This window comes from Vespa crabro, chromosome 3 (genome assembly GCF_910589235.1).
Source record: "Vespa crabro chromosome 3, iyVesCrab1.2, whole genome shotgun sequence".
In the NCBI taxonomy this organism is placed as follows: domain Eukaryota; kingdom Metazoa; phylum Arthropoda; class Insecta; order Hymenoptera; family Vespidae; genus Vespa; species Vespa crabro.
In genome coordinates, this window is record NC_060957.1 from 1,466,598 (window position 1) to 1,480,722 (window position 14,125).

The following is a 14,125-nucleotide window of genomic DNA, read 5'->3' on the forward strand; positions in this document are numbered from 1 at the left end:
GAAATAGTCGGACAAATGCGTTTATTGAAAGTCGGTTTCCGTATACCGGAATATATCGAGGCCGAGTCAACCCAGATTTCGAGTGTAAATTCGCGAACGCGGTTGCTTTCGCCAATAAGTACGGAACAGTCATATCTCATGGATTTGCTGTTGTGCTTGCTGTTGGTCCCGACATTTGCGTATGACAGTTCGTCGTTCGACGATGTTTCATTGTCGTATGCAGATGTCTGATAGTCTGTGAAATCGTACAGTAGACCAGAAATAATTGTCCCACCCTTTCTCTGCCATTGTTCGAATTAATTGATTTTACTTTCTTGTTTATATAGTTCGTTTGATTACTTCGAGGAACTTTATTTACGTTTTCCAATAACGAATCTTGTGATTGTTATAAACCAACCCTTTCCATCAGAAAAAGTTTCACCTTTTTTTTTTTTTTTTTTTTTTTTTTTTTTTTTTTTTTGTAAGTATGAACAATGTAGTCCCATCGTTGTAATGATTTTCTCTCTGTATAATAGCTACAGTCATTTTACTTGTTTCACTTTTATGGTTTAGACACAATTGTCGCTGTATCATAATTTAACGTTAATATAGGACTATATTAACGTTATAACTATAATTTTGAAAATAATTGAAATAATTTATTTATTTGAAATTTAACGTAAATTATTTTCACGTTTAACTTTAAGTATTTTTGTAAGATTTCAATTAAATCGGTTCTAATATATCGTTCAGTTTTTAATGTTAAATGTTTATTCGAACATGTTGTTTATAATTAAAGAAATTGATATTTAAAAGATTTTTCAAATGATCATTACGAAATTTTATGGTAAGATTTTTGCGATGGAATACACAAACCGTATGTAATATTTTATTATATTCATTTCAACGATCTTATAGTTAACAAACAAAAATGGTTTATGCACGTTTACACGGTTTATAAAACGTCGTGATTCGTGCGAAATTTCCAAGAGAATAAAAAAAAAAAAAAATCTATTTCTATCTTATCTAAAGCAGATATCGAGATAATCGTTTTTCGTGATTATTAATTTAACGCGTTAAATTAATTCCTTAAGCGGAATTAAATATTATTTTTCTATTCGCATCTAATGAAGCAATTATCGTTTCAATTAAATCGTGATTGACTTAACTGCATCAAAGCTATGATTTATTCTGTTGGCCGTTGTTTCGATTAAAACAATCCCATTCAAGAAGAATTTTGCTAAAGCACTAGAGTAAGATCTTAATAGGTGTCTTACATCTTCTTGAGGTGGTTCTCCAGTCTCTTGACCCGAAGCAAACGGTTCAAAGACTTACCATTAGACCTAGAAGATGTCTTATAAAGACGCAAGATAGTACATGAACGTGCAACGACCTGAAAAGCTTGTTGACGCAAAAAAAAAAAAAAAAAGCTCATTTCCTTGGACAATCGTGGCTTCAAAACCCTTTTTGATGAACCTTGAGCAAGTAGAGCATATTTGAAGGAAAAAAAAAAAAAAAACCAGCCTGGAAGGACGTATCAAGAAACTCAATTGTGAACGAACGAGTTAAATAAAAATAAGAGCTTTCTTTTTTCTTTCTTTTTTTTTTTGTTTTTCTTTTTCTTTTCTTTTTTTTTTTCTTTTTTTCTTTTTTTAAGATAAAAGTCGATCAAAGGAGAATTTACCAATTTAAAATTTATTTTACATTCGTTTCCCTCTCGTATATAAGATGTGCAAGTATAAGAATTTTATTTGGGTTAATTAAGATTCGTCAACATTGATAAATCCGAGCACGTCGGTAAATAAGGACGAAAACGACAGTGTATATAACCTTGGCACGATAAAGGAGAATTATCGTCTATATATGTTACGTACGTGTGTAAATTATTTTAGAGTCCCTCGTTCGATTTAACAATTTCTTCCAAAACGAAAATACAACGATAATTTTCCTTTCCTAACTTGGCATGGCGTTTCATTTAAGGATATCTGTTCCCTTTTAATCAGGCCAACTTCTCAGCATTGTTCAGCGTTGAGTATTAGCCCTGGCACAATTTCCCATCGAGAGAAAGATTTCAAATCTCCTTCCATGTCCATGTCCGTGTTCGAAGGCTCGATAAATCATCGAAGAACATAAGATTTTAATATTTTATCGATTGGACAATAACTAACCGAATTATTTTTATTTTTTTTTTTTTTTTTTTTAATCCCTTTTGATACTTCTTCGAAATGGGGGGTGACAGTCGTACTGGGAGTGGACAAGGAGAGGAATGCGGGGTAGAGAAAGTGCCCATAAATTTTTTTCAATTTGTCGAAGATAATTATAACATGAATTCTTTTACCATTATCCTACTTGTCGTTCTGTGTTACAATGAGAGAGAATATTCATGTGAAACGTCGACAAATAATCGACCGTTAAAATTAGTAAAGTTTCTTTGTTTTGTTTTTTTTTTTTTGTTTTTTTGTTTTTTTTTTTCTAATCAGCAAAGCGAAGATATCTTATTCGACTTAATTCTTTAAGGCACACGATTTTAGAGAAAATAAAAACTCAGGTTGTACAAAATTTTGTTTATTATAAAAAAATTGAAAAAAAAAAAAAAAGTTAGTCAAAATTTTCTTTTTTTTTCCCTCCTGTTTTTTTTTTTTTTTTTTTTTTTTTTAGTAACTTCAATTTTTCCAGATAGATTAAAATATGTCCCAGTATGCATAAAAAGCTGAGCAAAAGGTGGGACAATTTTTAATTCACTTAATCTTAAAAAGTTAAAGAAAATCAAGATAATCGTTAACAGATAGAAATATTTGAATTCATTATCATTAATGTTATAATCATTCGTTAAAAATTGATATCAAGATACGTTCACGTTTATAGTATCGTATAAAAGAAAAATGAAAGAACAAAGTTATGTTCGAAGGTCGAATGAACTCGCTCGCAAATCATTTTCGTTGTATCAATATCTACGTACGTGTATGTAACTTACTTATATAATATAATTCCCAAGAACATAATTAGCTATAAAGGGATATAAAAATAACTTGTTTATATTAAATACATCGTACATTGTCCGCTTTAGTTACGAATCAATGTACTCACTCCACCTTTCTGCTCGCAGAATGTCTCTTCTATTACTGTGACGTTAGTCATGTTTATTTACGACACCCTTTATCTTATCAACGACATGACCTCTCTCTTTCTCGTTCACGTGTATACACACACACACACACACACATACACACACGTATATACACATAGTTATACAATACACGTATGCGCGCGCATCGTTACTCGATCCAGAATGATTTAAGGCTTATCAGAGAATAGTCAACGTGATGTCACCGTTAACAAGATATTTAGAAAAATGCAAACAATCAAAAAACGCTGCTGTATTTAACGTCCCGCAAACTTTAATACCAGCGATTTGTTATCAATCGACACGACTGATATCTCATTCCTTTTCTCTCTCTCTCTCTCTCTCTCTCTCTCTCTCTCTCTCTCTCTCTCTCTCTCTCTCTCTCTCTCTCTCTCTCTCTATCTCTCTCACTGTCTGTCTTTCTCTATCTCTTTATCTCTCTGTTTCTCTCTTTCTTTGTTTTCTTTCTTTTTTTTTTTTTTCTTTTTCTCCCCCATTACATGTCTCCGTTATTAACATAATACATTGGTCAACAAGTAACCTTTTTCAATATATCGCCGAACGATTTGTAAAAATTCATTTATATCAATATTAGCCTAAAAATCTACATTCGTTTTGAAATAATTAAAGAATAATGTCATATGACGCTATCGCTTATCATTTTTTTGCCGATAATTTGCGATAAGTTTTCATAGAAACGATGATGATCGCGAAGGTAGGAAAGAAAGAGAAAAAAAAAACAAAAAAAAAAAAAAAAAAGAAGAAGAAAAGAAAAAGGTAAAATAAAATTAATCCAACTTGTATCGGCGAGTCACGGCGCCAAACGAGATTGTTCTTTTGCTTGTATGTACACATAATGTATATGTATATAGATATACATAAACGTACGATAGCCAATTCTGAGTTTATCCTGCCGGCCGGTGGAACGACATTCCACGATCGAGATCGAGCTCTCCGTTCATTCCTAGGACATTGAAAGGCGTGACGGAAAGAATCGTCATCGTCGTTGAGAGTTGCCTATTCCCTACTTTGAGTGTTAGTTTTGAGTGAATTGGCTTGGGTGTATTCGTTTTATCGTTTTAAAGAAAATAAAATAATAATAATAATAATAAAAAAAAAGAAAAAGAAAAAGACAGAACAAGAATCAATTGTTACGTTCTATAAATAACATCTCTCTCTCTCTCTCTCTCTCTCTCTCTCTCTCTCTTCTGATTATCGAGAGATAATGACGATCACATATGTGTATATATAAGTACGTAATCGTTATTAAATATATTTTCATTGAAATCAAAAGAGAAAACTAAGTGTTAATTCTAAGTGATAATGAATATAATGACAACATAGGGGTTTAAGGAAAAAAAAAAAAAAAGAAGAAAGAAAACAGTTGACCTAACCGGAATTTCCGGAGAACAAAAATCGAAATCCTTGATCCGACCTTCTTCTGAAAGAGTTGATTGTTGCTCATCTTCCGGCCTGCACGACGACATTCCACAACGACTCATACACAGGACCGTTTCTCGTCTATTTCTTCTCCTTCTCCTCCTCCTCCTCCTCTTCCTGTTTCTACTACTTTTATCGTTTCGTTCACCGACGAGGACAATCGTTAGTTCCATTTCGCGTCTCCAACACAGCACGCTAATTAGTTTTTTAAGTAGTTCATCCAACACTACGGCTAGCCATTTCCTTTTATTTCTTTTCTTTTCTTTTTTTTTTCTTCTTCTTTTTATCTTTTTATCTTTTGCTTCTTCTTCTTTTTTCTTCTTTTTTTTTTTTTCCTTTTTTCTTGTCTGGAAATTATCAAGCAACTTCTCGCGTATAAATCTCAAACAGGTCATTGAACATTTTAGCATTAAAGGTTTATTATTGGATCGATGATTAGTCCAACAGTGTCGTTCCTTCCTATCGTCGATATCAAATCTAATTATGTAACATTATGTAATGTTTTTAACAACAACTATACTACAAGAAAGAAAAATAAAGAAAAATGTTAATTTCACTTTAACGATTATATTACATCTTTCCTACGATTATTTTGACTTTTAACAATTGATTCATTTTGCATCTATCGTTTGCATCAATAGCGAATATAATGTCTGTGTATCTATGTTGTTCACCAAGGATACCATTTAATTAAATCGTTGCACATTAAAAGAAGTGATTAACAAAGTTTTGCATAGAATAAAATTAACGTACAACAACAATATATGCGTCATCGTGTTGTACAATGAATTTTTTTTCTATGTGAAACATCAACATTTTATGCAAATTATCTTAGAACACTGGTAATCCAAGTTCTTTTACTATACCGTCATTGCAAGCATGATTTCCATCTTGGAACGTAGTTCTTTAATGATATTAGTTGATAAAATAAACATGACAATGTTAAATAAAAAAGAGAAAATATTCAATTTAGATTGAATTAAAAATGAATATAAATTTTATTATTTTTCTCGTGAAAATATTACGATTGTATTTTTTATTACATTTAAATGAATATTTAGATCGTTCTAACGATGAGAACGACGAATGAGAACCACTGACTTTAAAGGACCACGATCCAACGTTCATTATCTCTTACGTATCACGCGCGTAATAGCTTGTCGGCTGCTTATGAAAATATTTGATCGATTCAGCTTCTACTAACGTCGGAAAAATTTCGATCAGAGTTTCGAACAAATTCAAGAGGTTCGACGATTTACGAAGATCGATCTTTTAGTTGATCTATATTTTATTTATCTTTTGTCTTCTCATTTTCTTTCAAATCTAAATATAATTAAATTGACACCATATATTAACACGTGTATTATATATATATATATATATATATATAACACACACACACACACACACACACACACAGAGGTACCAAAGAGGTCAAAGCACCCTGCTTGCAATTTCAAGAGGAGTGATTAAAGCATATTAAACAGCAGTAGAGCTATCGAAGTGTTAAATTATCTCCATAATTCAATGAGTTCGTTAATTAGGTCAACAGGTTACCATCGTCATCAAATTACTCGTCTTCGCATTCTTCTTTGACCAATATATATATATATATATATATATATATATATATATATATATATATATATATATATATATATTGGTCAAAGAAGATATATATATATATACATATATATACACGCACGCACACATACACACTCTTCTTTTCTTTTCTCTTCTCAATTCGTGTGACAAATTCAAAAAGATGGAGTATTACTATGTATTTTCAATATAAAAAGAAGAATTCTCTTTTTTTTTTTGCAGTAGAAAGAAAGAGAGAGAGAGAGAAATACGATGACTAGGTCGAATTTTATGATAAAAGATCGATGAAGTAGAGCAAATACGAGGTCAAACAACGAGGCGATAGTTTAGTTTCAATTACCCTATCTTTCACGGAAGTTGAAAGCGGAGAATCGAGGGAATAATCTTTCAGTTTCTTTTCCTTATTTCTTCTGTCTTTTTCTACTTCTACTTCTTCTTCTACCTCTACTTCTACTTCTACTACTACTACTACTACTACTACTACTACTACTTCTCCTTCTTCTTTTTCCAATATTCAAAAGTATCCTATAATCCACGGAACGGCGAACATCGAATTCTTAAATTTCATTCTCTTATACACTTTCGTAAAAGGCTCTTTTACTTAACGTATAATATAGTCGTTCAATTGGCAAAGAGCAAAGGAATTTCGAAAGATACAATAAAAATTTCCTTCGGCCAATAGAATTCATTTAATATAGAATCGTTTGATAGTATCATTCTTTATCTATTTTAATGAATATATCTCATTGATATAGAAAGCATAAACAAACGTATATAACTAATACTATAGAAGAAACATAATTTGCATAGGAAAGAAAAAGATATGATCGAGAATGAAATGTATATTGAAAAGTTATCGAACGTAATCGTCTATTTTGACTTGATTGATCATCGTATATACAATGTCATACGTGCATGACTTCGTAACGTTAAACAAAATTATAATTTTTTATCATTTGATTTCTCAATCACACGGATTCATTGAAGCATACATCTTACGTAAATAATATATATATATATATTATTATTATTATTATTATTATTATTATTATTATTATTATTATTATTATTATTACGTTGCATTATTTTGTATTTGTACGAAAAACATTCATCACATAAACGAATTATAACGTTTTTGTAACGTTAAAATGAAAAGCGTTGATTCTTTGATGAGAGAAAAAGAGGGGGAGAAGGGGAGGGGTAGAGGGGAGAGACTACTCGGATTTATAATGGCTTCGCAAATCGGGCCAATCGATGATCCAGACCAACTCATAATTCAATTACGTCGACTCTAGTCGACTTGAATATGTACGATACATTAGTAGAAATAGACATGACGTTCATCTTCGATCTTCCGAGTAACGTTTCCTCCGTATTACATTTAACACGCTATTCGATAAATCAGAGAGAGAGAGAGAGAGAGAGATAGAGAGAGAGAAATGTTTACATGTTACATTAATTATATTAATCCATAATATACGTTCATTATAAATAAATATGATTCGTTTAAGTTAAATAAAAATTATTAATAAACATTGAAATAATTTTCTCCGTGATATAGGGGAATAATTGATAAAAAACAAAAAAAGAAAAAAACTTTTTTTTCTGTTTCAGCTGAGAGGAATTTCTCGATTTAGATTAGGATGTCACACCACAGCGACGATAACATGCTTATAGCAACGTCCGATTCTTTCTGGGAGCCGGGCAATTACAAAAGAACGACTAAAAGGATCGAGGATGGTCACAAGCTATGCGATAGTTTAATAGCATTGGTTCAGGAAAGAGCGGAAATTGAAAAAAGTTACGCGAAGGCGTTGAAGAATTGGTCAAAAAATTGGAACGACAAGATTGAAAAGGGCCCAGAATATGGGACCACGGAAGCTGCGTGGAAGGGTGTTCTGGTCGAATCCGATAGGTTGTGCGACCTTCATCTTAGGGTTAAGGAGAACCTTTGCAACGATATTATTCAACAAGTGAAGACATGGCAAAAGGATACCTATCACAAGGTAAAAAGAACAATTATAACACAAATATAACAAATCTGATACAAAGAAAATATTGTTTTTTACGATGAAAATTTATCATCTATTTCGACCTTCACTTTTTTTTTTTTCTTTTTTTTCTTTTTTTTTTCCTAACGATCGATAATGGATTTTACGATCGACGAAGGGTAACAAAAGTTACAGGTGATTTATTTTCGTATAGGTATGCGTTATTATTCGTAATATCTCGCCGATGTTGTATTGCAGTCGATGATGACCCTCAAAGAGCGGAAGGAAATGGAAGATGCTTTTAAAAAAGCGCAAAAGCCCTGGGCGAAACTATTACAGAAAGTCGAGAAAGCCAAAGCGGAATATCACAACAGCTGCAAAACTGAACGAACTGCGGCTAATATGGAGAGGAACGCTTCAGCTGATAGTTCTCTTTCACCCGATCAGGTAATATTTCCTCGTTATTATTACGTACATATATTCGTTCTTATCTTTTACTATAATCGCGTCACGACGATCAACTATTCACATCAACGTGTTATCTATTTTAGTAGAGTTATCACATGCATATGTAATTTTTCTTCGACGTATAATATACAACCGTAACCTATGTCCGCTTTTAAAGGAAACGAAGAATCTAGGCCGTCGATGAACGGGCTCGAATCGATATAATTAATTATTTCGTTTGTAATATCGTTCGTTCAATGATAAAAATACGAAAAGAAAGAAAAGAAAAAAAAAATAAATAGCAATCGTCGAAGGATATAATTGATATTAATTGTCGATTAATTATTTTACCGATGTGGGTACCAGTATTGAAATAATGAATACACGATAAACGTGTTATTAAATGAAAATCTTTTTAAAAGCGATCGTGTTCTCTCGGAAATAATATAAGAAACGTACGATAATAATCTTCTTGCATTAGAAAAAAAAAAAAGAAAAAAAGAAAAGAAATTGAATAGCTTCAATGATATTTTATAGCGAGAATTAGATGTTAGAATATCCTAGCACTAATTCTATGCCATTGTAGATTCCTAAATATGTACGACTATAAATATATCATTGTAAAATCTCAATCAATTCTATTCATTTATTACAATTAGATCGTTTAAGTCAGTTAATAATTCTAATGATGTTTCTTTCAAAATGGATACAAAGTATTGCGTAGCGTGCATCACAATTATACGCACTCGTGAAAATATGTATATTACAGTAGTAGTTTCGATTGTTCTTTAGCAATAATTATTTTCAGATGGCCCGAGGCTCTGAAAACGTATGTCAAACCCTTTATTAACAGAGTTGCATGCAGCCACTGTTGTGTTTTTAACAAATTTTTGCTGTTAAACGTTTCTTATTGCCTTAAAAAATAATTACAATACAATTGAATCGTGGTATATCCTATTTCATTAGTAATTCCTATAAATTTTGTTGAGAAACTTTTTCTTTTTCTTATTTTTTTTTTTTTTTTCCTTTTTTTTTCCCCGAATGAAAGTAGATACTCGAGTGTATTATTTGTCAAAGATATTATTTTTATTTTTTTCAACGATGACGCGAAGATCGATATGCACTTTTATTTATATACATTTAGCATGCACAATGTCCTGAATAAAAGAAATGATTCCGTCACCGGTCACATTGCCACATGCAAGTTTTCCTGATGATATTTTGAAAGAAATAAAAAAAGAAACTATTTCGTACTACAATCAATAGAAACGATTTATAAATCGTGGACGAAAATAGCAAGTTTTGACACTTTGAAAAAAGCTAACAACGTTTTTAGATGACTGAGTATGGATGTGGTGCATGGGGCATCAGAATACAAGAGTGCCTTAGGAATTCTAAAATAGGCGACGTTCAGCTTGTATGTATATGATGTTGCATGCGGCATGATTATTAATCCATGTTTCTCTCGTTTTTTCTCATTACAGAAAGCCCTGTTGGTAAGCAATATCGATTCTTGAGATTCCCTTTACTTTAGTAATCCGCTTTGCCAGATTCCTGATCGATTAGAATATCTTCTTTAGTAGTATTTCTATTTAATAGTATTTCCGTGTATTTCTATTTAATCCGATCGAGAAAATGCGGCGTACATGAAAGAAAGCCATTATATATCTTTTTATGCCATTTCTTTCGTTCGCTTCTCTTTTTCTGTTTACCTCCATTAAACCTAGATACTTCTAATAATTTTTACGTAAATTTGATGATTCCTTCCACATTCTTTGTTTTTTCTCTTCTTTTCTTTTTTGCTATCAACTTATCATGCACATATCTGTCTCTTCTCTTATCTTGTAAGACAAGACTCTACTCACTTTATAGCTACATTTGTAATCGCACAAAATATGCACATTCATGAACGTAGTAGTGGTAATTAGTATCGGCTTACTTATTCATATCACTGTTAATTTAATTAGCAATTTCATGGTATATATACGTACATATATACAACGAGCGATAATATTTTTTCTTAGATTCGCTGGCTGGCACTCGTAACGATAGTTCGTAAATGTTTAGAAATTCACTGAAATTTTTAAAGCGATAACTCAAAAAGACATTTTTACGGCTTTGTTTACGATACAAAGAAGTTGAAAGGTAAAGAATTAGTAGTAGATTGATGAAGATGAGTTGTATTTGCGGAAACATATTATTTGATAAGAACGTAAATTATTATCAAAGAACCAACATACTTCTGCTAAGATCTTTACCTTTGATTTATCTTAAAAGTTATAAAACGTATAAATGATCGACTTTAGTAATAATTATTATGTTTTCTACAGGTAAAGAAAATGCAAGACAGAGTACAGAAGACGAAAGAGGAGGTACAAAAGGCGAAAGAAAAATATGAAGCTGCACTTCAAGAAATTAACCAGTATAATCCAAAATATATGGAGGATATGTCGCAAGTATTTGATAAGTGTCAAGAAATGGAAGCGCAACGACTTCAATTCTTTAAAAAAGTTCTATTTGGTATTCACAAGTGCCTCAATATATCACAGGATCCAGTGTAAGTGTTCTTCATGTTTTTTATTTTCTTTTTTTTTGTTTTTCTTCTTTTTTTTTTTTTTTTTTTTTTTCTTTTCTTTATGAAAATATTATCACTATATGTTATTTCTTTCATGATTTGTTTTCTTTTTATTTATTTTCTCCTTTTTTTTTCTTCTTTTTTTCTTTTAGGCTTCCACAAATATACGAAGAATTCTACCATACTATTAACAATGCAGATCACGAGAAGGATCTTAAATGGTGGTCTAATAATCATGGTGTAAATATGGCTATGAATTGGCCACAATTTGAGGTAATTTATCGATTCTCTATGTATATAAAAGAGACACTAATGCATGCAAATTTCTGCTCGTAATTGGAAATCTGCCATTAGAGAACGCATAGCCGTAGCGTGGGTTTTATATATTACTCTATTACTCTTCTTTATACATATATAATCGTTTATGTTATAAATTGTGTCAATTTTTTATTACCTTAATATATCATAATGAGCATTTGTTGACAAGGATTTTTTTACGATCCATGTCTATTTTCTATAAATATCTAATGATAAATACTATGAATTGATATCAAGTAAAATTTTTCTGGAAAGTAATAGGGCGGAAACGAAAGAACAATATTGCTCTCAATAAACGTCTATGACCTTTCATCGTCTAAATTTTTATGGATGTCGTATTATCATGTATTATCATGTATACAATTTATGTGTCAACATATGACAGCATTGAATACGCTTTTGTCAAATTTTTTGCAAGCTTAACAAAATGGTTTTATGTTTATTTTCCTTTTTTTTTTTGTTTGTTTATTTATATATTGATTTTTTTTTTTTTTTTTTTTTTTTTTTTTTTTTTTTTTTTTTTGATATATTAAACTTTTATCTTAATCATCAACCAGCTTATGAAAAATGCAGTCTCTCTTATACAATACTGATATAAAGAAAATATAATGCTCGTTGATGGTTATAAATTTATTATATTTTTTTTCTTTGTTTTGGTTTTTAACTAATATTTGTGCCGTTGAAAGCTTATTCCCTATTCCTATACAAGCAATTCGTTGACGTTAAAGGTCAATAACGTTGAGAGAGTAAAAACGTAATGCTTTGAAAAGCCCAGTCCCATTTACCCGCCCACTTAAATATATTACAATCGATTTCTATTTTATCAAATCTTAGCTACGACGAAGATCTTTTAAGCTTAGATAGAAACCCACAAAGACTTTCCGGAATGCATGCATGTGATTGTTTGGGCGTTGCTATTATTATGCAGGACTACACAGAGGAATTCCGTGACATCACCAAGGGTTCGAAGTCAAAGGAGGCACTTCCAGCTGGATCCATCACTCTCATCAATCAGCGACCAGTCGGCGAGGATCTGCATGTAAAGTTTTGTTTAAGTTTACATGAGAACCTATCGTCTTTTTCTTGTTAACTGTAATGAGACACGTGCAGATATATATATATCGTGTATCTAGTAGCAAAACATGCACATTTAAACCTCCCCTTAACGGAGGAATGATAGCGCGCTCGGAGGCACGAAATCTTTTACAAGTTGAACTTACGACGCGTGCAAAGCCGCAACATACAAGCGGTGGATGGCGGAGGCGCATGAGCTCTCACCAAAAATAGGCTTTCTTTTTCTATTTTTCTTAGCTTCTCGCTCTGCTAATTCAATTCACTATAAGTTTACCTATAATATGCTTTATGCTTACTCACGAAATAACTCTTCTTAAATCGATCGCAGGTGCACTTAAGTACAACCTTTGAAACCATTGAAATAGAGGTGATTTTAATATGACAGGTCTACTACTATATATATAGTGTCATCAAGTTCAAGGTATCTCTTTAAATTCTTCAACGAGTCAGTACTAAAATCATCTCTACGTTGTTGTTTAGATTGTGTACGTTTTGCTTTTTTTTTTTTTTTTTTTTCATAATATGTTTACGATATTGCAAGATTTATTTATTTTCAATTCATATTATCAATTCTCTTATATGTATACACATATGTTATATTATTGTATACTTTTGTATATATTATATATAACTTTCTATAAGAATTTTTTCTTAAATGCATTTTGTATACTATTATTGGGCTGTGCAATCATATATTCATAACTCCAAATCATTCTAACATCTTTGTTTCACATTTTGTACGATCAAATTTTCAAAACAGATATGTATGTAAATATACATTTGTCACAGAGCTATATGAATGATATAAGATTATTTAATACATGCTAAATACTTGGTTGTACGCACAAATACACATACACGAGCAAATATGTTTATATTTTTGGAGGCACATCTATTCTATATAAAAAAAAAAAAAAAAAAAAAAAAAGTGAATATGAATTTTATTTTTATTTCTTACTATTTCTTCATCAATATAGGAATTCCCTCCAGTCAATCATAAATCAAAGTCAAAGTCTGCTGGTCGTGTTATAACAACAGATGGACTCCATGGGGATAGTAAAACAGATACTATTAATTCGAGCAAACAATCTTCTGAAAAAATTAATCACGAAAGTAGTGGAGTTAATAGAAGTTCAACGATTACGTAAGTTAAACAAATTATTTATTAATATAAAGAGTTCAGTGTATGTGTTACAAATATCATAAAGAAGTGTAATGATTTATTCTGAATGTTATGTTCTTTGTGTTACATTTTTAGGAATGGTACCAATACAAAGCAGGAATCAAATCCATTTGAAGAAGAAGAATGGGATGAAGATGGTGGTGAACCATTAGTAGATAGTGGAGAGCCAGGGGTTCCAGTTAAAGCTTTGTATAATTATGAGGGAGCAGAAGCTGATGAACTCAGTTTTAAACAAGGTACATATTGCATACTGCGACAACAGCTCATAAGCTGCATTAATTTAAGATTATTAGAATTTCACTGCTATTAGCTTTGATGATAATAATAATAAAATTTCATATAATTTACTTTTTTACAAATTGTAAATGAATTCATCATTGAACATTTCTTAT

At 31.1% G+C, this 14,125-nt stretch overlaps 1 protein-coding gene across 5 annotated transcripts in view; it reads left to right on the forward strand.

Moving 5' to 3' along the window:
* Window positions 1–14,125, forward strand: part of LOC124423105 (protein kinase C and casein kinase substrate in neurons protein 1) — a 46,018-nt gene that overhangs the window by 31,259 nt on the left and 634 nt on the right. Inside the window, exons 2-9 of one of the 5 annotated variants that reach the window (XM_046960492.1) lie at window positions 7,760–8,151; window positions 8,395–8,583; window positions 9,392–9,412; window positions 10,914–11,140; window positions 11,311–11,431; window positions 12,405–12,515; window positions 13,528–13,694; window positions 13,809–13,969. In XM_046960492.1, the coding sequence (XP_046816448.1) occupies window positions 7,789–8,151; window positions 8,395–8,583; window positions 9,392–9,412; window positions 10,914–11,140; window positions 11,311–11,431; window positions 12,405–12,515; window positions 13,528–13,694; window positions 13,809–13,969 (1,360 nt within the window). In that variant the 5' untranslated portion in view covers window positions 7,760–7,788. Of the gene's footprint in view, window positions 1–7,759; window positions 8,152–8,350; window positions 8,584–9,391; window positions 9,413–10,067; window positions 10,080–10,913; window positions 11,141–11,310; window positions 11,432–12,404; window positions 12,516–13,527; window positions 13,695–13,808; window positions 13,970–14,125 lie in introns of those variants that run through there. The other 4 variants (XM_046960493.1, XM_046960496.1, XM_046960495.1 and 1 more) reach the window with 4 other exon arrangements.